We start from the raw sequence: 22,862 nt of genomic DNA, 5'->3' as shown, positions 1-22,862 counted from the left end.
CCTGATGGAATATGAGGCATCGTTGAAAACCAAGGGGGCTGCCAAGTAGTAGTTTGGGGCAATAGCACCTTTCAAAAGTCATTTCACCCTGCCCTTCATTTAAGGAGTTGTCTTGGACAGGTAAAGATGCTGGCCATCCCTCAAAACTCTTATTGACTGTAAAATACCCGTAGTAGATTATGAATTAGTGTGTTTTAAGGTGTAAACTTCCACCTGAGCAGCATCAAGGCATGAGCATCACTGTGGTGTGATGATGTACTGAAAATCGCAGGGCACATATTGTTCTCCTGAAAACACAGAAAAATCTCATCATTTCGTATTTTACAGACAAGTTCCATTAAACATTGATTTGGCCTTTTTTTAAAAAAAAAAAACGTAATTTCAGTATTGAAACTGTTTAATTTGATTCCTTGCTCAAGGAGGTATTTTAGGGGAATGCATTACAAAGCTACAGCCAAATGAGATTAGGTTGAAACACACTGTACTGAGCATCGGAGTAGCAACTGGCAACAGCACACAATGTCAGGAGGAGCAGTGAGATAAAAGAGAAAACGACGATTGAAAATTTTAACAAAAAACAGAGTTACCAAAGAAGACACCCCAGTGGACACAGCCTAAGGCTCAAAAGATTGAAGACATTGTTGAAAAGAAGGGTTAGAAGAATTTGGTAGTTTGGAGATGTTTTGGCTGTTTAAGGCCCTACAAGAAGCAGAGTAACGTGCACTGCAAATTGTGTTGAAAGCATGTTCCCATAAAGACAAGTAATACTGTACCTCTAATCTTTTGTACCAACTGAAACAGTGGCATTCTTTAAAGCCTGCACAATGCAAGACTTTACAGTCCCAGACCTAAGCAAGTGCTGCACTAGTGGGGTTTCTTGTTCCTTCTTTTTTTTTTTGCTTTGGATCCTAAGCTGACCGCAGTTGAGTGAATATATCAATTTTGTTTATGTTCTACTCCGTTTACATTTGAAAGTTGCTTGAATTTGTACTGAGGATATATTCAGAATGTCTTTGTTTATGTATGGGTTTGTTTCCCAACCATTTAAAACGGTGTGAAACTATACAAAGAAAGGATACAGTATAGAGGTAGTTTTTGAGATCTTATTTTGTATTAATACCTACTTTGTTTATTTGGAACTGACTAATGAATTTACTTTGTGTTCTGTAAAACATGATAGTTTTAGATTTAAGATTTTATTTCATTTGGAGTTGACCAACAAATTTAGTGTGTTCTATAAAACTAGAAAGCTTTTGACTGGTCAGAATTGAGACTTTATTTTGTATTACCTATTTTATTTATTTGGACTTGATCAAAGAATTTAGTTGTGCATTTTGTATTTTCCTGTAACACCTGTTTTGAATTTTGATTTTAGTTAATTATATATTCCTCATTTATTTATTTGAAGTACAATTTTATAATGTACTAGAGTGCATTTGTCACGTTCAACTTTTAAACCAGAATTAACCTTATGATATCTTTACATCTCACTTAGGAGTAAAATGGAAACTTTATAAAACAAATTTCCATATCGCCCTGCCCTAACTGTACTGTATGTAGCATGTTCAAGACTATGCAGCTCCAGTGAACTACAGTAATAGTGTGTGTCCCTGAATTAAAAAAAATATATATATATATATATATATATATATATATATATATATATATATAGATATAGAGAGAGAGAGAGAGAGATTGATAGATATCTGTTTCTATATAAATACAAATAGATAGAGAGAGATATATATATTATATGGTACTACTTCCACTATGAGTGGGAAAAAAAACACACCAAAATGTTTTTCATCACATCTTCAACAATAGTCGGCCGATTTTGATAAAATTTGGAACATTGTATAAACTTGTGTCAAAGCCTGGTCAAAGCAGTATAAGATCTTACTTATTTATAAATTCGGTTGCCGTCAATACGTGCGAACGCAGACGATAAAGTTTGTAAACAAGTTTGACCCTTGCTAAATTTGCAGATAAAAATGGGTTTCAGTACAGAAGACTGAATTTTTATTAAGAATTTGGTTCTGCTAAAGGGTTACAGCAGTCGTCGACTGATAAAAGAGTTCCCACAGAAAGGTTGGAACAAAAACGGCCTCGATGTGCTGCTACGAAAGATTCGGTCGACCGGCACTGTGGACCGGCAACCAGGCAGTGGTCAACCGCGCTCGGTGCATACACTTGAAAACATTGAAGCTGTTAACGATCTTGTACTAAGCCAAGAAGATGCACCACAGACTCACAGAACAACTCGACAGATAGCTAGAGAAATCGGAATAAGCCAAAGAACTGTGGTTGAGATAATCCATAAAGACCTGAAGCTGAAGTGCTTGAAAAAGCGCCGTGCACAGCAGTTAACAACAGCCAGTCTACCAGACTCCAATACGAGACATCGAGGACCTGAAGCAGCGCCTCATCTCTGTCTGGGCTGAACTGAAACAGAGTGTTGTTGACAAGGCAGTTGATCAGTGGAGACCAAGACTGAGGGCTTGTGTTCGTGCCAAGGGAAAGCACTTCAAACAACTTCTTTAATAAATCATAAAACAGTTATTAAAATTACTGTTCCACATCTTCTTGATAACTTTGAATGAAAAGGTAATCTCATTTATGTCAAAACACGAAGACTTAAGTTCAATAAGCTAGTGCAGCGATGTTGTTTGTTTGATGTGAGTAATTAATACAACTGTTGTTGGAAAACATATTACATACACTTTGTATCAAAAATTAAGTAAATCAGCCGACTATTGTTGAAGATGTGATGAAAAACATTTTGGTGTGTTTTTTTTCCACTCACAGTGTATAAAGTACAACTGTCCATTGCTTTGGCTTTGCCCGGGCAATTTCCTGAGTAACACAGCTAATTTAACATAATCTATGATTTACAAATGCATGGTGTAGAGTGACCTGGATGGAGTACTGAGAAACTGAGCTACCTGTATTTCAAACAGTAATTTATCATGGTGAGCTACCCTTACTAAAATCACAAACACTCCATATCTTGTCAGTTTCTGAAGTATTTGGCAATTGTGAAATACTATAAGCTCCCACTCATTTGTCCATTAGCCTAAAATTAACAGATATTCAAAATAATATGTGTTTGGCTTTATATTTGTGTCTAGACCTCACCATATGAGTAGTAGTATTTTCAAAGGAAATCTGTAAGAAAAGAGGTACCAGCAGCTTGTCATCCTATCCAAAATTAAACATTGTTTATTTAACAATCAGTTGGGTCACTCTAACATAGCATGACCTTGAATGGGTTAATTTAAATTGTTTAGCCTATATATAAATCATTTATCCTGTAAAAATATTAATATATAACTTGTATAACTTATGGAGTAAAAGTAAAATAATACACTGTAGTGTTAACTTGATTAATAACCAGCTATGGCAGATAGTTAACCTGTATTTATTATTTACCAGTGTTCGTCACAATGAATGACAGATATTTTAGCACATTGGCCAAACTTGGCAGGGCCTTTTTGTATTCCTTCTATGTCGAAACCTTTGGGGCATTTCTTCAATGTCTACTGCTTACCACCATAGACTTCTGTTCTTTCTGATACTTTTTTTTATTTGTTCCACATGAAAGCATGAGATTACGTTTTTTTCAGTTATCACTACAAACTTCATTTTGGGTGGAGTATTCCTTTAAACACACAAGGCTGCTGATTACCCAAACACATTCAGTTGTTTTTTTCATTCCAGTTCTGCTCTGCTGTCAAATCAAGTGTGGCAATTACAACTTCTAGTTACAGTAACATATTAGCTCTGGTGGTTTATAATTTTTTTTAATGCGAGTTGTGCAATTTATTATTTCTTAATAAATGATCCTGCCATCTATATAACTGGTATATGTTGTGCTTAGCAGTGAAGGCAGTCCAACATGTATCATCAATTCTGTAGCCCTTTTTTCTAATAAAACCAGTGTTGCGAGGTTTATCTGTGATGGTCACTCTTTGAATATGAATGTTTTCATGGCTGCAGTAGAAAAAAGAGTTTTCAATTTAATATGATGAAAGTACTGAGAAAATGAAATGAGATAAATAACTGAATTACTGAACAATGCATACATTTTCCAGAGTATTCTATCACCTTTATACAAGTAAAACATTTACATCGAAGCCACTAGGAGTAAATGATCAAAGATGATCCAGTGCGTAGTCTCCATATTGAATGTAAGCAGAGAGAAATAGTCTCGGGTTGGATAGAGCTTTTAGCTGGATTGGCATGAATCATAATAACTATCAAGAGATTTGAGTGGTGAACTTTGCATACATGTGGCCCTTTGTCTATGATGAGATGTTGTCTTCTTCAACCTGCTTTTAGGTTCTTTGCCATTTTCTCTGGGAAAAACGTGACTCTTTTCTGGTACAGATGTTTAGGCACTGAACTTACCCATGTTGAAGTATGGTTTCTTGATTTTACTCAGTCACTAGCACAGAGCTTGTCAAGTAGGAGTGGATCTTAGAGTTAATGTTATTTTAGTGTGTCCATCTACAAGGCTTTATGAAAGGTAGCTTCCAGGCCCAAAGAGAGGTCAAGATTTAGTCAGCTTCTTTTTCCAAAGAGAAAGAAAGCACCTACTTGTGGTGAAGACGTGGGTAATTGGATTATAGTCTCTTTCACTTTTAGAACTAGTGTCTGTTTATAGGTTTATTATGTATTTCATCATATTGAGCCAGAGCACAGCTTGCAGTTATAGAATGGTCATTTTATGTAATGGAACCTATGCAGATGTGGCAACTCATCTTTGATTTATTTCTGTTTTATCAGATAAAATTCTGAAAGTAAGCTGAACAAATGTTACAGCTTCAGTTTATCCATTCATTTAGATGTTCTCTCTGGAATGCAGACTGGGAGTAGACTCGCTTAAGGGGTCTTTGTATTTCATTAAAACCCTGTCTGAATGGGACAACGGCCACTTTATCATGCAGGAATAATCATATCAAAAACATTTTTTAATAATTTCTACACCTATCAATGAAGGTGTACCAACTAGTATTACATGTTTACTTCTATTTAAAATGACTGGTTGTTACTCATAGAGATGACACCTTAGTTTTAGTTTAAATCTTTGCTGGAGAACATTTTACTTGGTGTTTGAATATGGGTATGAGTGGATTTGAGTTATTCTTCTGATATTTTTGTTTTTTATTTGATTTTTAAGCTGTGTAGGAGTAGAAGAAGATAAAGCAACAGATATCGATCTTTACCATTGTCCAAACTGTCAAGTCACGCATGGACCATCCATCAGTAAGTAGTTCCACATTCATAATCAGATTTTTAAAATTCTTTTGTTAGTAGCTTTATGTATGAACTGAAATATTATTTCTCCAGCACGGATGGGGCACCAATATTATCTGCTTCATTTATTTCTTACCTGATCCAGTTCTAAAATGCATTTATGTATTTAGGTGAGGGTTTCAAAATTTATGGGACATAAGCAATCAAATGATGTACTGGTGTTTGGTAAATAAGGATACAGCACTCCTGCGTTTAGATAGAGTGGATTAAATAACAATGTAGGTGCATTTTACATTTTAATATGTAATCTAAAACTTAACATCTTAGTTTTGTTGTATTCAGTTGAAGATAAGCTAGACAAAAGTTTTAATTAGATTTCTGTGGTTATTTTAAATATATATGTGCTGTAGGAGTAGGACAAAAAAAAATATGCTGTAATGTAAAGGTATTATTTGTTTTGTGCTTGAAGATATAATATTATATTTACAAATGGAATACAAAGGTTTTGAATTTTACTTTGCTATTCCCTATACAAGTGCAATTGGCTGCTGAAAGTTTTAATTTATATTTGCTATGGGTGTCCAGATATTTTTTGCTCTTCATTATGTTTCCTCTTTATCTTTCTTTCTTTTTTTCATTATTTTTTCACATCTTTGTCATTCATAAAGAGTTACTATTTTCTTGTTGGTTAATGAGATAATCTTATAGATCCTTTACAGAACTTGAAGTTAACATTTTTAAATTATTTTTTAGTGAAAAAACGTCGAGGAATTCAAAAGCAAGATCACTTAGGTGTGATGAGAGAGATTAGCCGGCCAGTTCAAACAGGCAGTCAGCAGTTTATCAAGGAACTTCGGAGCAGAACATTCCCAAGGTAAATTCTGTCAAATTAAAAAGTGGAATATTCTTGCTACCTGTGTAGCATCTTTTCTCAGTGATATAAATATGCAACACAAGACAAGTTTCATTTTGTATGCTTCAGTTGTACATCTTTTAATCTGCAGTAGCAACATAAAAAAAGTTTCACTTCAGCAGTAGAAAAGCAGCAAAATAGCAAAGTGTGCACACTTGACTCTTGAACACCTTTATCTTTGAGTGTACAACTACTCTATTGATGATAATAAATGTAAATTATTAAAACAGTAGCATTGATACACTAGTTGACTAAAGCTGAAGCACAGAGAAGGAAATGGTAGGCTGATTAGAATACAAACAAATTAGGTGCATTTTATTAGATTTCGGCATAGGGTTTATATAGAATGAAAATATATTGTACCTGATTTATCTGGACATATGCTCTTAATTTATGTAACCATGTGTGCTAAATTTATTCACTGACTATTCCCATTCAGTTACTGAAAAGTAAATAATTAAAATCAATCCTAAAAAGATTAAACATTATTATTGCAGTGCCACATAAATTAGTGAATCACTGACTGACAATATTATTCAGGATATTTTAATTGACACAAACTCTTTAAAGCTGCTGTTGTAATAACACATATTTCAAATCAGGTTTGTCAGAAAAATCACTTATATGCTGTTCGGCGGTTTAGTATATGGAGCAGATATTAGCTGGATAGTAGCTGTTATTGAAGTGGAATATTTAGTGCACAAAGCTAACTTAAAATTCAGATGTCACAAACTACAACTACTTTGACTTCTCTCTCCTTTTAATTTTTTCTAACTTTAAAGCTGGAGTTTTGGTTATCAAACCTGTCAATTGAAGGGTAATCAGATATTTCAGAAGTCTTGTAAACAGCCTTTGTTCTGTTGTTTCCACGCTGCCCCATGGCAAAAAAGGGATAAGACTTTTTTTATGCTTAAGCCTTTATATATTTTGCCCAATTGATCTTAACTGTAGTAAGTACTTGTTTCTGGAGAAAACATGCCATTCTCATTTGTATCATTCAAATATATGGATTTACTGTCATAACATTTGTCTCATTTGTTTTTGCTTCTAAACCTAACTAATAATGAATGTAGTGTTTACTAATTAATTTTCAGCATTTTACACACTCTCTCGATAATGTGCTTTCATTAGTGTATTATGTATTGTATCATTAGATTTGCCTCATACCACTGGTATGAGGTGAGTCACACGAATATTACACCAGTGTGGAGGTTTTAAAATATTATACATTTAATTTTGCATTTGACCTGTACACTGGCCACCAGTATGGTTAGAGCCACACAGTTTGAAACATGCCTCATTAATACCTGATATCACTGAGCTTCCCCTATATATTCATTTTTTAACTTAATTTATATTGAAATAAAAATGCTAATAACAAAATCCTTTTTAGCCTTAAGTTTAAGCCCTGAACCATTTCAGTAGTTCCTTTATTCTCCAGTAATAATTAGGCACATTTTTCAAGAGTAGGAAGTTAACTGTAAGAGTTTATTTAACATAGAAACAAAGGTACATGCCCTAACTGCCCAAAAAACCATAGCCTTGGCTTGGCAAGAAACTCAATAGTGTGATTAAATTTACGTGCATAAACCAACTCCAGCAAGTGCATTTCATGTGAAGAAAAAAAAATATACTCGTGTGTGTGTGTGTGTGTGTGTATAATTATTATCTTCTACATATTGTCACACTTGGGTCACACAGTTGCACAGATTCATTCAGGGTTTTCGAGAAACATAAACTTTATTCGTAAACAGCATAATAAAGCATAAAGAATAAAGCAGAGGATGTCGGGGGGAAGATAGACAAGGCAGTGAACCAAAGAACAGCTGCAGTACAGGCTTTTAAATGTTCGAAGTGCCTCGCAAGATGCAAGCCTGCAGCTGATCTTGCAAAGAGGAGATAAAAAAATGTTTGTTTCCCATTGAATCCCTGTTTAAGAGGGAGTTTTGGAGGAGCGGCCACATCCACTTGGGGCTGCGTTCAGCTTCTTCACACCATATGTAAAATGCAAAGTTGACTCACTCACTCTTCTCTCATTGAGAGATAGAACTTTACACTCCTTATATAGCCTTTGAGGGATTGCTTTGACCACTTGCTTAGTTTTTGGGAGCCATTTTTTCATAGAAACAAAGGGTGCCATAATGTAGCGTCAAAGGCTTTATAGCACTTTACAGTCAGGATTGCAGGCCTAAAGTTTTTTCTTTAAAGAACTGTGGGGCGGTGCTGGCCACTGTGCACAAGTATGTCCCTGTCAGTAACAGCAGTTTTGTCAATTGAAACTTTAGTATTTGTTGTACAGTGTCCTGTTAACCTACAGGTAGTCAGTAAGTGTGCAAGCCATTTTTAGCCTGTACACCTTTTTTGCACTTGTGCACAAACATATGTATAGATAGCCAGGTTTAAAGTCAATGCCTTTTGCCAGATGTCTGCGGGCTGATGGCCAGACTAACTTTTGTTTGGCTTTGGGGCAGCAACGGTTTAAGGAAGTCTGATTTGTTTAACATTTTGGTTAGTGATTGTTTAGTCTTCTTTGTTTATGTCTTTTGTGCTTAGTATAAGAGCCACAGTACTGTGGAAAGTATAATGATGGAAATAGCTTCTTACCTTGGTGATTAGTAGTGCTCAGTAGCTGAGAAAGGATGTGTCAGCAAAAAAGAGCTTTCTTTTTATAAAGGCAGCAATTACTGGAGAATGGGGACAGTCACTCTACAAAGTAGAGCAGTAGGTCTTCGTGTGAGCAGAGCTAGTCATCTGAAATAGCAAGGTGGCTTAGCAATTGGCTGCCATATTGGAGCTGTATGTTTAAAGTTATTTGAATTCAGAAATATTAGACAAGATTTTTGCTTTATTTTTGGTTTTCTTATGTCAACATTTTAGGTTCTATTTTTATCAGACTAGGGGGCTTTTCCCCCCCTCCAGCGCTACGAGCCATTGTGAGGAGGGGTGCTGAACACACCCCAAGGAGACACAGCAGTCCGTCCGAAACCCCTCTTAAATGGTGATACAATGGGAAACAAATACAGTATTGTTTAAACCTCCTGTTTGCTCGATCAGCTGCTGGTTGCTGCCTCTGCCGTGCCACGTGATCTGCACTTTGCTCGCCTATCCTTCCCCCACCCCCCGCCAGCCCACTATTGTGACGTGCCGCTGTGAAGTGGGGAGTCTGAACGCACTCCAAGGAGACACGGTCGCTCCTCAGAAACCTCTTAAACGATAATACAATGGGAAACAAATAACAGTTGTTTTTTTACCTCCCCGTTGCTCGCTCAGCTGCATGGCTTGCTGCTCCTGCCGTGCCGCGTGATCTGCATTCCGTGCAGTGCTACAATCGTTTAAAAGCCTGTATAGCACCTTCTTGTCCCCCAGACATCCTCAAACACTATGCGATCTCATTTTGCTGTTCTGTTATTTCACCAAGTAATATTTTCCATTTGTTTATGTTAGCGTCAACGTAGTACACTTCACTGTTCTGCCACAATCAGTGTGATTACGAAAAGGGCCAGTAATAATAGTTCAGAACACGAGATTTCCCATGTAACCAAGGCATTCAGCAAGGCAGTACCTTAACTTCATACCATTATGATTGCACTCCCCTTGACATTTGTCAGAAGTGTGTTGGTTAGGAAACACTATCTAATTTCTCATTATGGATAGGGTGTATAGCACACATCCTTTGTTCAGAAAACATCTTACAGTATAGAGAGCCCATCTGTACCAAGTGTTCTCCAAGGTCTGTTTCTTGTCCATTGTGCTCTGTCCTTGGTGTGTGATAAATCCACTTCCAGGGCTATGGGCGTTGCAGATCTAGTAACTTGTCTTTTTTGCGGTATATCGGTAGTCTCTGCTTGAGGAGTGGACAAGAGCCACACACCCCTGCACAGAAGCCAGAACCCCAGGATTCTCAGCTTGACCCAGCTTTTCCTGGTTCTTTGGACCAAACAGTCGGGCGTTGGATAAAGGAGATCTTCCCACAGGCCATCAATTTGCCCGTTGCTTGCAACTGTTTAGCAGCCATATCCTGAAACAACAAAGAGATCACAGTAGCACAGCATAAACAGCCCATTTTTCTATCACATCTTAGTCTGCTGGTTCCATACCTTTTGTCTATTTTACTCAACACGTCTTCTTCTTTCCCATTTTCAGTGGTGGGGGTTCACTTAATAAGGCACTTACTTACTATTTGTAGCATCATCCCATCATTCAGCTGTGGACCTCTTATGGGTTTGTAGTAGTCTCTAACCCAGGTTAAATGAGGGCCACTGAGAGGGCCTCTGCATTACAGCGTTGGACAAGAAATATCTATACTGACAGGTTCCCCATCAGAAGGATCACCTTCGTCACTTACTTCTGATTGTTGAACAAACTGTAACTGGTCCTTGGTACTGTATTTTGCTCATAATCTGCCTCCATCTCTAACTGGACCCCACTTGTACTTTCAGAACTCCCACCTTGTTTGCCTTATCCCCTCGTTCTACTCTGTCTCTCTGGAACCCAAGTGTGACCATTGAGGTGGTACAGTGTGGTGCATCCTTCTACCTGTACATCTGTGGTTATAGCCCGAACAAACTTTGTAAGGGCCTTCTCTCTTTGGCTCATTCCACCTTCTTTGAAATGCCCTGATGTACATCTGGTCCCCCAGCACTATGGTGTTTGATATCTCTAGTCCAAAATCTTTGTTCTTTTCCTGAAAATAGATAGCTTTATGTATAGCAGTAAGTTGTCTCATGTAAGCTTTAAATTCCATCAGTAGCTGTACCCTTTACTGTATATGGTCCTCTCTGCTGAATTAAAAGCATGTTTCTGTTAGTCTGCTTGTGATAACTCATTAATATAAGTAGTGAAGCTTCCACATAATTAACTTTAGTGTTTGCACAAATTTTATTCAGCTTAGCTTTAAACATTCAATTTATTCTCTCCACCATTCCCTGTGACTGTGGAGATGCACACACCCCAGCCTCTGATTTGCTCTTGAACGCTGCTATGCCTGTTTTACCACATTTTGAAAGAATGCTGACCTGTTGGTATACCAAATCTGGGTATGATTTCTTGTGTAAGAAACAGGATTATTGTCCCTGCCCCTTGATCTACTAAAGATGCAGCCTCAATCCATCCACTGAACCGATCTGTCACCATCAACATATACCTTTTGTTATTCTCTTTTTTTATAATATCCACCTAGTCTATTACCAAGTGCTAAAAGGTCTTTGTGGTACTGGAATTTGTCCAGTTGGGTTGACTATTCCCTTACTCACATTGTTTTGCACAAACATGTCTCATTTTACCAATATATTATACACCACTGTCTGTAAATAAGGTGACCCATTCCCTTGCTTTTAATTTTTCTAATTATTCTCCCCTTGTGCAATTGTCAAAACCCTGCACTTCCATTTAAAGTGTTGTAGGAGCCAGAATGGACCCGTCATGTGATTTCTGTAATCTTGTTGAGTCTTTAGTGGCACCTTTCTGGTGCCACATGGATTGTTCATATGGGCCTGCTCATTCTTGCATTTGTATTATTTTGTGTGGTCTGAGCGAGAGCTCTGTTATGACTATAGGTACCAATACTGGGATGAAGTATTTGGAGGCCTGTTTGGCTGCCTCGTCCGCTGCATTATTATCTCTAATGATCACATTTCTTATGAGCTTGGCACGTAATTATGGAAAAGTGTGTTGGGTATGTTATGGCAATAATCAGATTCTGGATTTGCTCAAAGTGTTGTATAGGTGAGCCATTGCGCCTTTTGAAACCTCTCTGCTTCCAAACTGCGCCAAACAAATGACATACTCCAAGCGGATATGCAGAATCTGCATAATTGTTTACTTTCCCACCTTTTCGCAGCTTAAAGGCAGCTGTCAAGGCCATAAGTTTCATCAAGTGTGCTGAACATGGTTGTGGACAGTATTCAGATGTTATCTCAATAAGGACCTCGCTTTGTTGTTCAACTACTGGAAAACCATCATGATTTCCTTGGTGATCCTTCTAACAAGATCCATCTGCAAAATAAGACAGTTCAGCATTGAGTATTGGTGTGGATTCCAAGTCAGGCCACAGTCTGGTATGCTGATGATTAAGCTTAGCAGTCATGTGGGTGCCCTTCATATTCTAATTGTACCGTTTCTGCTGGATTTACCTTGTTACATTGTTTTACAGTGACATCAGAATATGTAAACAATGACATTAAAGCCAGCATCCTACCCTGGGAAAGCACAAATTTACCTTGTTCATTTAGTTTTACAGTTTTGAAATGCGTTTAAAGAGTAATTGGGTATCTCATGTTTATAGTAGTTGCTTTCTAAGGCCCTGATATCAAGTTGGATATCCATGTGCTTCATTATCCAGTTTGTTGCTATAGTATGTGATGGGCTATTTCCGTCTGCCGCTATACATCTCCTGTATCAATACCGCTATTGTATAACCATTGCTTCTGTTAGCCACATACCACACAAATGGTCTTGTATAATCTGGTGTCGCTAGGGCAGGTGCCAGTTGCTTTTCCCATTTGAGTTTCTCATATGCTTCTAATGATTCAATTGGTACCTTTAACAACTGTTTCCCCACTCCTCTCATCATTGCCCTCAAAGGAGCTGTTTTCAGAGCATAGTCCTCTATCCATCTTTTTATCTTTTATGTCAAGACTTTCATCTTATCCAAGTTCCTCCTCACATTCTCACTGACTCCACCTGCCAGCTCATCCTTTTCCTGCTCTTGCATTATTTTCTCCTGCAGGGTTTCTTTAAGTCTACTATAACGTCCAATTCTACCTCAGTAACTGTAGCGGGACTCTTACTGTCTTCCATTTCAACTTCTCCTGACAGCTTTACCACTACTGATACAACTGGGAACTGTCCATCTGTGTATGGGGGTGGTTGTGTCAACTCACCTTTGTTTAGCACATTCTGTATTCGCTTCACATTCCTTAACAGCACTTTTAAACAACTTCAAAACCTCATTTTCTGTCTTTCTCCTTTCCTTCTTTTCCGCTTGTGTCATTCACTTTAGAATTTTTAATTAAGGTTTCCATTGCCCCACACACCAAAATGTCAAGCATTCCTCATTTTGGCAACTTAGTGCCCAGCCTCCTACTAGTCCATTTCTCCTACTTAGACATTTTTTATAAATCTTTTTTGTGCAGCAGGTCTCAGCAGCACAGCAATTTTACTCATCTCTGCTCTGTTCTTGGTCTGCATACCTGTTGATCTAAAAGACTTTTTCTTGTTTGAAATATGCTCACCAACATTTTTCTTACTGTCAGTTCAATCAGAGCCAGCTGATGCAAATCCTCTGTTCTTCTACTTTTCAACCAATACACTTGTTTCAGTAATACTGAGATCTCTATTTCTGTTCTACTTAACTTCTCTTCTGTCAAGGCTGTTCTGCTCTACAATCAGTAATTGAGACTCACCAGATGCTTCAATAATAAAATCACAAAACACAATTATTTTAACTGTGTTAACTCTTTCAGTGCTTCACCTAAGTTTTTACTGTCCAAATTCTACTTAAAATAACTTCCTGATTCATAATTAGTCACACCGCTCTAACTTCTATTTTTCTTATTTCAGTTACACGTCTCAATATCAAGTGTTTATTCATCTCTGTTTGTCTCCTTTTTATCAAATCATTATATTCTCTGTTCTTGTTTCTCTCTTATCTTCAGTACACTGATTGCAAGCAGCCAGCTGGCACTCAAAACTCCCCTAACCACACTTCAATTACTGAAATTATGTTTACTGTATACGCTTTAATGGCATGAATGTGAATGTTCACAAATGCTACCTTTCTTTTTTTTGTATGTATAACTTTTAAATTTTCTTTATTCTGTCTATTCTGAACTCAAATTCTTCTGATAGTTCTAAATAGGGGCTGCAACTAAAGATTTATTTTGATTATTTTGTCGATTAGTTGGACTGTAAAGAAATTTTATTTGAATTAAACACAAAATTCATATAATGTAACTTTTTACCAAATAAACAAATTTGAATAACATTTTCAGAAATGTATTTTTTTTTAATTAACTACTTGTAAATGTTTTAAACAAAAAATAGTTTTTTGTGCAACTTTTATATAATACATTGGAAGTAAATAAGAAACAGCCTATTCAGCCCTTTGCTATAGTACTTAGCTCTTTACTTTTAGTTCTTTAATTATTGGGAGACTTATCAGAGGGCCCCAGTAGGATGGGGCAAAGCCTACCTCAGCATTATTTGGGAGCAAGGCAGTAACCAGCTTTGCACCAGATGCCAGTCCATTGCAGGGGGTCATTTTTCACACAACCACTCTCACACAGGGGCCATCTTGGAATATCCAATACAACTAACTAGTACAACTTTGGAGATCTTGGAGGAAAATCCACACAGACGCTGAAAATGTACAAACTCCATGTGGGCAAGAATATTTAAATTTCCAGAATCTAAAATACTGTTTATTAAAAGTTCAAGAATTGTTTTGTTTTAGGTTATTTTCGTATTATTCTTTTTTGTCTTTGAGACCTTTCTAAATGCTTCTGCAATTTACAAATACTCTCATTGGACAGTGAAGCTGTACATATCAAACACATAGGAATAGTGCGGTCTTGTGGTGACAGAATAAATCCTAAGCCAAGATATTCGACTGACTATTGTCGACGTTTCTTTTTTGCAAAGGTAGCCATGGGGTATCTAAAAAAAAAAAAATGTAATTCGATACAGTTGCAAATTAATTTTATGTATATTTACAACCACAAAATATCATTTTTCAGAAATAAAACCGCGTTAGAAGGTTTTCATCACAAATCATGCCATGAATGTATATTGACCATCACTCATTTAACTGAAAAAAATATGTGTGATCCCCATGTCTGTAATGAAATTAACCTGCATTCATTTTTCAAAATTCGAACCAGCGTTATGGTAATTAAATAATAAAAATGTCCGCCTGTGGTGACTTTTTGCAACTGTTAAGAACAGAGAAATACGAATAACTTTTGAAATAGTCATTGTAGAATGTTAATTCTTTTTCTGTTTGAAAGGTAATTTCGCTCCATGTCTTTTGATACACCATCTGTTGATTTATTGCTAGTGAGATTAAAAATATTACTCTTTTTTATTTAATTACTGTGAAACTGGTACGAGTTTTGGAAAACGAATGCGGGTAATTTTATTTCAGACATGGGGCTCTCACATATTTCTTTCAGTCAAATCTGTGAGTGTTAATATATATGCTTTGCATGATTTGAGATAAATCCCCCTTAGAATATCTCAACAGAGATCATTGAAAGGCTATGTTCAGGGACCTTCTTTTTTTGGTTTTAACGAAATATGCAAATTTTAAAAGAAATTGTTACATTCTTTATTATTTTGCAAAATGAGTCTATTGTAAATTTTGAATATGCAGATTGATTGGAAAAAGTGCATCCCTAATTTCAAGAAATGAAAGTTAATAAGCAATTATTTTCAACAGCAATTGCAAAAGGAATGGCAAAAACAAGAGCTAAAATACACGTAATATTCACTAGGAAGAAACAGCACTAATACTGCTGCAGCCATGAACCTTTCCAGTGACACATGTTATACTGAAATCGCCCCAGGGTACCATAAGGGGGGTTGGAGTGAGGAAGTGATAGGAGGATGGGAAAGGAAGGGAAGCCACCACAGAGTGTACTTGACGATTCATCCACTAGGAAGCACGGTCACTTCACTTCTGTTTTCTTCACATTTCTGTTTTCTTCGTTTTCCACTTCTCACTGTGGTTCCCATATCTCATGCTGTTGCCCCCTTTTTACATAATTATCACCTGTGGCCCCCTTGGAAAATCATATGGCCCCAGGTTGAGAACCCCTGATCTAAATAGTATCACTTGTGCTGGACTAGGTCAAGATAAGGATGTTAGCCATTAATTCCTTGAGGGAATTAATTTTGCTTCTCTCTTACTATTTAAATGAATGAAAGAAACAATGCTGAAACTTATTAAAAGACAAATTTTTGCCTCCCAAATTTCAATTTTTATATCATTTAAACATTTACCTAGATTTATATATTTTTCAGAATCAAGTAGAAATTGATTTAGAATATAGGTACTATTATGCCAAATGACTTCTAAACAATTTTTTTTCAATTATTCATGTTTTTTATTTTAAGTTGACAGATAAGTGACTTGCTTTGAGTCAGCTAATGTGTCCGGTGTTGAGAAATGTCAGCCTTGTGAGCTAGCTACATTTACTGTATATTGCCTTGGATTCCTGTGTGTCTGTTCATTTTCCACTGATGATGACTCCCGATAGGAGTTGAAAGCTAAGAAATAAAAAACTGTTTTAAGATACATGATTCATTTACTCTATTTGTAGATTTCCAGCTACAAATATGCACATCACAGCCCTTCACTTCCATATATCTATGTATGTGTATGTATATGTATATCTATATAATAAATACAGCGCTGTGAAAAGGTATTTGCCCCCTCCAATTTTCTTATTTTTTTGCATGTTTGTCTAATATTTACATTAGTTTGATGATCTGAAACATTTAACTGTGACAAAGATAACCCAAGTAAACACAAAATGCAGTTTTTAAGTGATGAGTTTATTTTTTAAGGAAAAAAAACTATCCAAACCTACATGGCCCTATGTGAAACAGGACCCCTAAACAGGAATTGACCCCTAAACGTAAAATAACTGGTTGGGCCACCCTTAGCAGCAACAACTGCCCCAGACCATTACACTACCACCACCATGTTTGGCTGTTGGTATGATGTTCTTTTTCTGAAATGCTGTGTTACTTTTACTCCAGATTTAACAGGATGCACACCTTCCAAAAAGTTCAACTTTTGTTTTGTCAGTCCAGAGAATATTTTCCCAAAAGTCTTGGGGATCATCAAGATGTTTTTTGGCAATTGTGAGATAAGCCTTTATGTTCTTTTTGGTCAGCAGTGTTTTTCGCCTTGGAACTCTGCCATTTTGCCCTGTCCCTTTCTTATGGTTGAGTCATGAACACTGACCTTAACTGAGGCAAGTGAGGCCTGCAGTTCTTTTCGATGTTGTTCTGGGTTTTTTTGTGACCTTTTAGATTAGTCGTTACTGCACTCTTGGGGTAATTTTTGTAGGCCGGCCACTCCTGGGAAGGTTCATCACTGTTCCATGTTTTCTCTGGTTGTGGATAATGTCTCTCATAGTGGTTCGCTGGAGTCCCAAAGCTTTAGAAATGGTTTTGTAACCTTTTCCAGACTGATAGATGTCAATTACAGTTTCTCATCTTTTCATAAATTTCTTTAGATCTTGGCATTATGTCTTCCTTTTTGGGATCTTGTGGCCTTCTTCACTTTGTCTGACAGGTTCTATTTAAGGTCTGGCAGTGATTAGGCCTGGGTGTGGCTAGTGAAATTGAAGTCAGCTTTCCAAAAAATTTGATTAACTACAGTTACTTCATGATTTAACATTTCATACATCTTTGTCTAATATTTACATTTGTTTGATAATCTGAAACATTTAAGTGTGACAAACATACAAAAAAATAAGATATCCGAAAGGAGGCAAATTCTTTTTCACAGCACTGTGTATATTTATATACATTATATATATATATTGATTATTGTTACCTATTTTTATAAACTAATGAGATTTTAATATATTTAGGTTTAGGGTTGTAAATACTACTGTAGCTCTTTACATTTGTATTTTTTGTCCTTCATTAATAGTGCTGATGAAATTTTGCTAAAACCTTCTGGGGCTCAGTTGACAGTGGAGTACTTGGAGGAGAATAGCTTTAGTGTTCCCATACTGGTCAACAAAAAAGAAGGACTAGGAATGAACCTACCACCCACCAGCTTCACAGTCAATGATGTGGAATATTACATAGGTAAGACTTCACATTCTTCTGGAGCTTGAGAGAGAAATATTATTAAACTTGAAATTTTGAGGTTTGTTTTTTTTCAATATGGTAATTTAAAGTGTGTGTTTTCTTAACTATTCATGATAATTGTTTTAATATGCATTACTGCTAGCTGTAATAGACCACTTCCTGGCATGTCAAAGGATTTTATGAATGGTCTAATGTGCACGCAAACATGGTATTATTAAACTACATTAACTTTCACAATGCCTAGTATGTATTCAGTTTAGATGGGGTATTGCCATGAATAAATGGAAAATGGACGCAATATCCTCATCATATGTTTTAAATTAGCATATTACTTTCCTTTTTTTATTCTGCAGGTGCTGACAAAGAGATTGATGTTATTGATGTGAGCAGACAGGCAGACCTAAAAATGAAACTTGGCAACTTTGTCCATTATTTCAACAGACCTAATCGGGATAAAGTGCTGAATGTCATCAGCTTAGAGTTCTCTGATACTAGGTATGTTCTATAAATTTTTATACCTTAGAGCGTCTCCTTTTATGGTACAGGATCATTTTGGTCTTTGGCAAAATATGAAACTGTACATCTGTTGTTTTTCTAGACTGTCAAATCTTGTGGAGACTCCCAAAATTGTTCGGAAGCTTTCTTGGGTGGAAAACCTGTGGCCAGAAGAATCTGTGTTTGAACGTCCCAATGTACAAAAATACTGCTTAATGGGTGTCAAAGATAGCTACACAGATTTCCACATTGACTTTGGAGGCACCTCAGTCTGGTACCACGTTCTAAGGGTAGACTCACTGTTTTTAACTGTTTTTTTTTTTTAATGTACCTGGATAATTTTTAATATTAATGCTATTAAAATTCTCAAGTTCACATTTTTTTAAGTCATTGTATAAAGATCTCATTTGGCAACAGTCCTGCAGTTTGTCACAAACTATATTGTAGATCTCTCTGATATTCTGGCTTATCAATACAGAACTGATGAATTTAGACATATAGTTACATTTTCACTAGTCCTAATTTGAATAGTAAATACTGGATCTATATTTTTCATCCAGCTTGTCCTTCCGGCTTTAAAAAATTATATTATATATACAATGTATGTAGAAATGTAGTGTTTTTTTTATGTCCATTATTCCTTTATGATCTTGGTTTCTTCCAGGGCTGAATATTTTTCCAAAAACTAACTTTTTTTTTAAAAAAGAACACAAATCAATTGTTTAACATATCAAATCAACAAAAAATATTTACTTTTTGACAAATGTTACTGCCTTGCATGTTGTATGATCCTGCATACCATATGATTTCACATATATATGATAAACATGTTACACAGCAAAGTCTGATATCGCTTAAAGCAGCCAATTGCTTGCATTGCCACATTGCACTGCTTACAATATGTGTTGCACTGGTGCCTCCTTTTCAATTGTCTGTTGCTGCACTTTCTCATTTATATTGTTAGTATGATTAGTATGTACTGTAGAGAGACAGGTTACCCATTTGACATCGTGCCATGCCACTGCCACCAAGTTTTCCGCCCGCATGAAAATCGTATTGTCACCTCTTTTCATCTTTAGCCTGTCTGGCGTCAGCTGTGACGGCATGTGTCTCCTGTTCACCCTCACTGTGCCACAAGCTCCGATTCCCCTGCTCTGTAGCTCCATGAACAATTCTGGGCATGTATAAAAATTGTCCATGTACACAACATGACCCAAATGTTCATAGCCCTGAAGCAGCTTCTGCACAACCTAACTGGTCAAGGGACAGTTTTCTATTTGAAAGGAATACTATCTTGTATATGTAATTACTTTCAGGCAGAAACCAGTGTTTGCTTCTGCCAGTACAAAATCCTTTATGCCATCCTTTGTGGGCTTGTCTGGCATATATTGGCAGAAAAAAAGGCATCCCTTGTATTTTATCATAGATTAATCCACAGGCAAATCACGGCCAGGCTGATAAAATTGTTTATATGTTGGTTCCACAATGTCAAGCAGGGTTGAACTTTATAAATGGGGTTACAGCCTGGCTCACCCCTTGGGATTTGCTTCTGGTTATAACAGAAGTTAATAAAACTTTGCAGCAGCACGTACCTATCATGCGACATAATCTGTCCAAAGCCACCAGGGGACAAAGCACATTTGGACCAATGCTCCCTGAAGTTATATCACCAGTCTAGTCCCATCTCTATTTGTAATGCCACAAAGCCTTTCATCTTGTTGTTTGTTGTGGGTTTCCACTTTGAAAAATGAGAATGCAGTGCAAGCGCTGCCCACAGTTCAAAAAATCTCTCTGCCTACCTGTTTGTCTCGTCTGACAGTAGCTGAAAAGCAGCATCAGGAGAGATCAGCCTGAAGTAGTCCAGCGGCTGGTAATCTGTCGTGTCCAACAGCAAGCCATGCTGTCTTGAGAAGTCCGGTAGCCAATTTGGCTCCCACGGATCAATGTCTGGGTATTCCTCCCACACGATCCTTGCTGTAGGTGTGTCGGCTGCGCGAATGCGCTCAGCTGGCAGCTGATCAGCTGATGCCAGTTCCTCTCTCTTGCTCGATCTCCGGATCACTGTCAACAAAATCAGATTCCGAAAAATCAGAGTCCGACTCAGCTATAATGCGCAAAACATCGTCTGCTGAGTATTTTCTTTTCTGCACTCACTTTGCTCCCTCGTGAGATGTCGACGCCATTTTGCCTTTGTTTACATTTCGTAACTTGTGCACACGCAAGGATTAGATGCCGAGTTAGTTAGTCTAACATTCCTCCAAGCAGAGAGGGAATGCCTGTGACGTAACAGTGAGTTTTGTCACCATTAACAGCTGATTGTCGCCCTCTACCCCTGGATGTTGACTTTTGTCGACATGCGCCCCTCAACCTCTCCTGTCGACAAAATTCGACATCCGCCCAAAAAGAGTTAATATCTTTGAAAGAAATGTATCACAGCACCATATACAATGAAAGACTTCATTGTATTTGAATAGTTTTTGTTATTATCATTACTCTTTATTGTTGTTATTTTTGATGTGCCACTGCATTGAATGAGTACATAAGCTCCTCTTATATTGCTAGTCCATTTTCTTACTGTTATATATAGGCTAATAAGGCCAGGTATTTACTTACACAAGGTTTTATATATTTGATTAGTGAAATACTTGTTGTGTCTTGCCGGACAATTTAAATTTATCTCCAACAGAAAAAAAGTTCATAGATTTAATAAATATGGTCATTTTTTAAACTGATCTGTTTATCTAGTATTGTTATTATTCTAGTCATGAATGGGTGGGAGAACAGACGCACAATGTTTTAAGAATCTATTTCTGTTACGGTAGCAGGATTATCAGTGGTTCATGGTTAATTGAACATTTGAAACATTATTAAAATAGCAGCATACCTTCATTTTGTATTGTCTGTTTTTCATTACTCATTCAGGTTGTTACAGTAAATTGTAAATATTTGAAGGAAAGTTTGCAATGTATCCCTCCTCTTATCCCACAAATACTTGCACTGTTTTACCTGTAAAACTGTAACACTACTTGTGACTGTAGCATTCACCTGCTATCTCTTCTGAAAAGTAGACAAAACTAGCAAAGACTGTATAGCAAGCCCATGGTTGCTATTCTTTGCTGCAAAAAGAAACAAAAGCAGTAATCATATTAGTTTTGGACTACTTGATTTGGACATTTTTTTATGGACTATCCAGAAAATTAGAATTTTTTTTTTTTTTTTTTTTACATTTTTTAGCAACTCACTCTGCTATTCCCTATATGTACATTGAAGAAGAGCAAATAGATAAAGATGAATATATGTAGCAGATGAGATCTTTCAAAATTTTCTGTTGTCTCCTCAGGGGGAAAAAATTTTCTACCTTATTCGCCCTACAAGTGCAAACCTAGCCTTATTTGAGTGCTGGAGCTCCTCCTCGAATCAGAATGAAATGTTCTTTGGTGATCAAGTGGATAAATGCTACAAATGTTCTGTAAAACAAGGACAGACTCTCTTTATACCAACAGGTTGGTATTTATTTTGCAGCTTTAGCTTTCTTGTTGACATGTTTGCATGCCCAGGGCTAGATATTTCTATTTTGGTTTTCTTTGCAGCAATAATGGATTTAATGTCAACATTCCAAATGCCCTGGCAGTAAATGCTTGAACTGACAATTCTTAGGCAAAGTATTCCGTTTACTTTATCATTTATTTGGTAAAATATCAAAATATAAAAACTTACACACAAGCAAAACAGCATACTATACATTTATGGATTTCTTTTTCACATTTCTAATAGCATCTCAGACCTGCTCTCCCGATTTGTGGAGATGACTTTTATTTATTTGCATTTTATTTAGTGAAATGAGCTGTCATATAGACAGGGTGATACCTTATTCCAACAGCAAAGTAAATAATATGCCATTTTCCTAACTGCCTTTTACATCAAATGAGTGTTCTCATGGTGAAGTTGACGGCTTCAGTTGCACATATTTTGGCTACACATAGATGGCATATTTCTTTGTAGAGAAATTGCACTACACTGCTTTTATTAAAATGGATTATATATTTCTTTATTGTTTATTTGTTAAAGTATGAAAATAATGGAAAAATATATGTTTGTGTTTTCTCTGTCCCAGGATGGATTCATGGAGTGCTTACTCCCGTTGACTGTTTAGCTTTTGGGGGAAATTTTTTGCATAGCCTCAACATCGAAATGCAACTAAGGTGGGTGTGTGTCTGTTTCTTTTTAATTCCAACAGAATGTGAAGTAAAAGTATGAACTGACTATATCAACAACCTATATGAAAAATAGGATACATTTTCCCGGATCTATACCACTCCATTTTGGAATATAGCATAATACGTTTACTTATTCCCTTTAATTCAAATCT

At 36.5% G+C, this 22,862-nt stretch overlaps 1 protein-coding gene across 1 annotated transcript in view; it reads left to right on the top strand.

Annotated features, from left to right (window-relative positions):
• The window catches only part of phf8 (PHD finger protein 8), a 57,636-nt gene that overhangs the window by 6,651 nt on the left and 28,123 nt on the right, over positions 1–22,862 (top strand). Inside the window, exons 2-8 of the mRNA XM_039776268.1 lie at positions 5,180–5,265; positions 6,010–6,130; positions 17,835–17,995; positions 18,352–18,493; positions 18,597–18,783; positions 21,834–21,996; positions 22,608–22,695. Coding sequence (XP_039632202.1) covers positions 5,180–5,265; positions 6,010–6,130; positions 17,835–17,995; positions 18,352–18,493; positions 18,597–18,783; positions 21,834–21,996; positions 22,608–22,695 — 948 coding nt within the window. The remainder of the gene's footprint in view (positions 1–5,179; positions 5,266–6,009; positions 6,131–17,834; positions 17,996–18,351; positions 18,494–18,596; positions 18,784–21,833; positions 21,997–22,607; positions 22,696–22,862) is intronic.

This window comes from Polypterus senegalus, chromosome 13 (genome assembly GCF_016835505.1).
Source record: "Polypterus senegalus isolate Bchr_013 chromosome 13, ASM1683550v1, whole genome shotgun sequence".
NCBI classification, from domain to species: domain Eukaryota; kingdom Metazoa; phylum Chordata; class Cladistia; order Polypteriformes; family Polypteridae; genus Polypterus; species Polypterus senegalus.
Note: the sequence above shows the minus strand (reverse complement) of the source record. Positions and strands in the feature narration are given on the sequence as shown.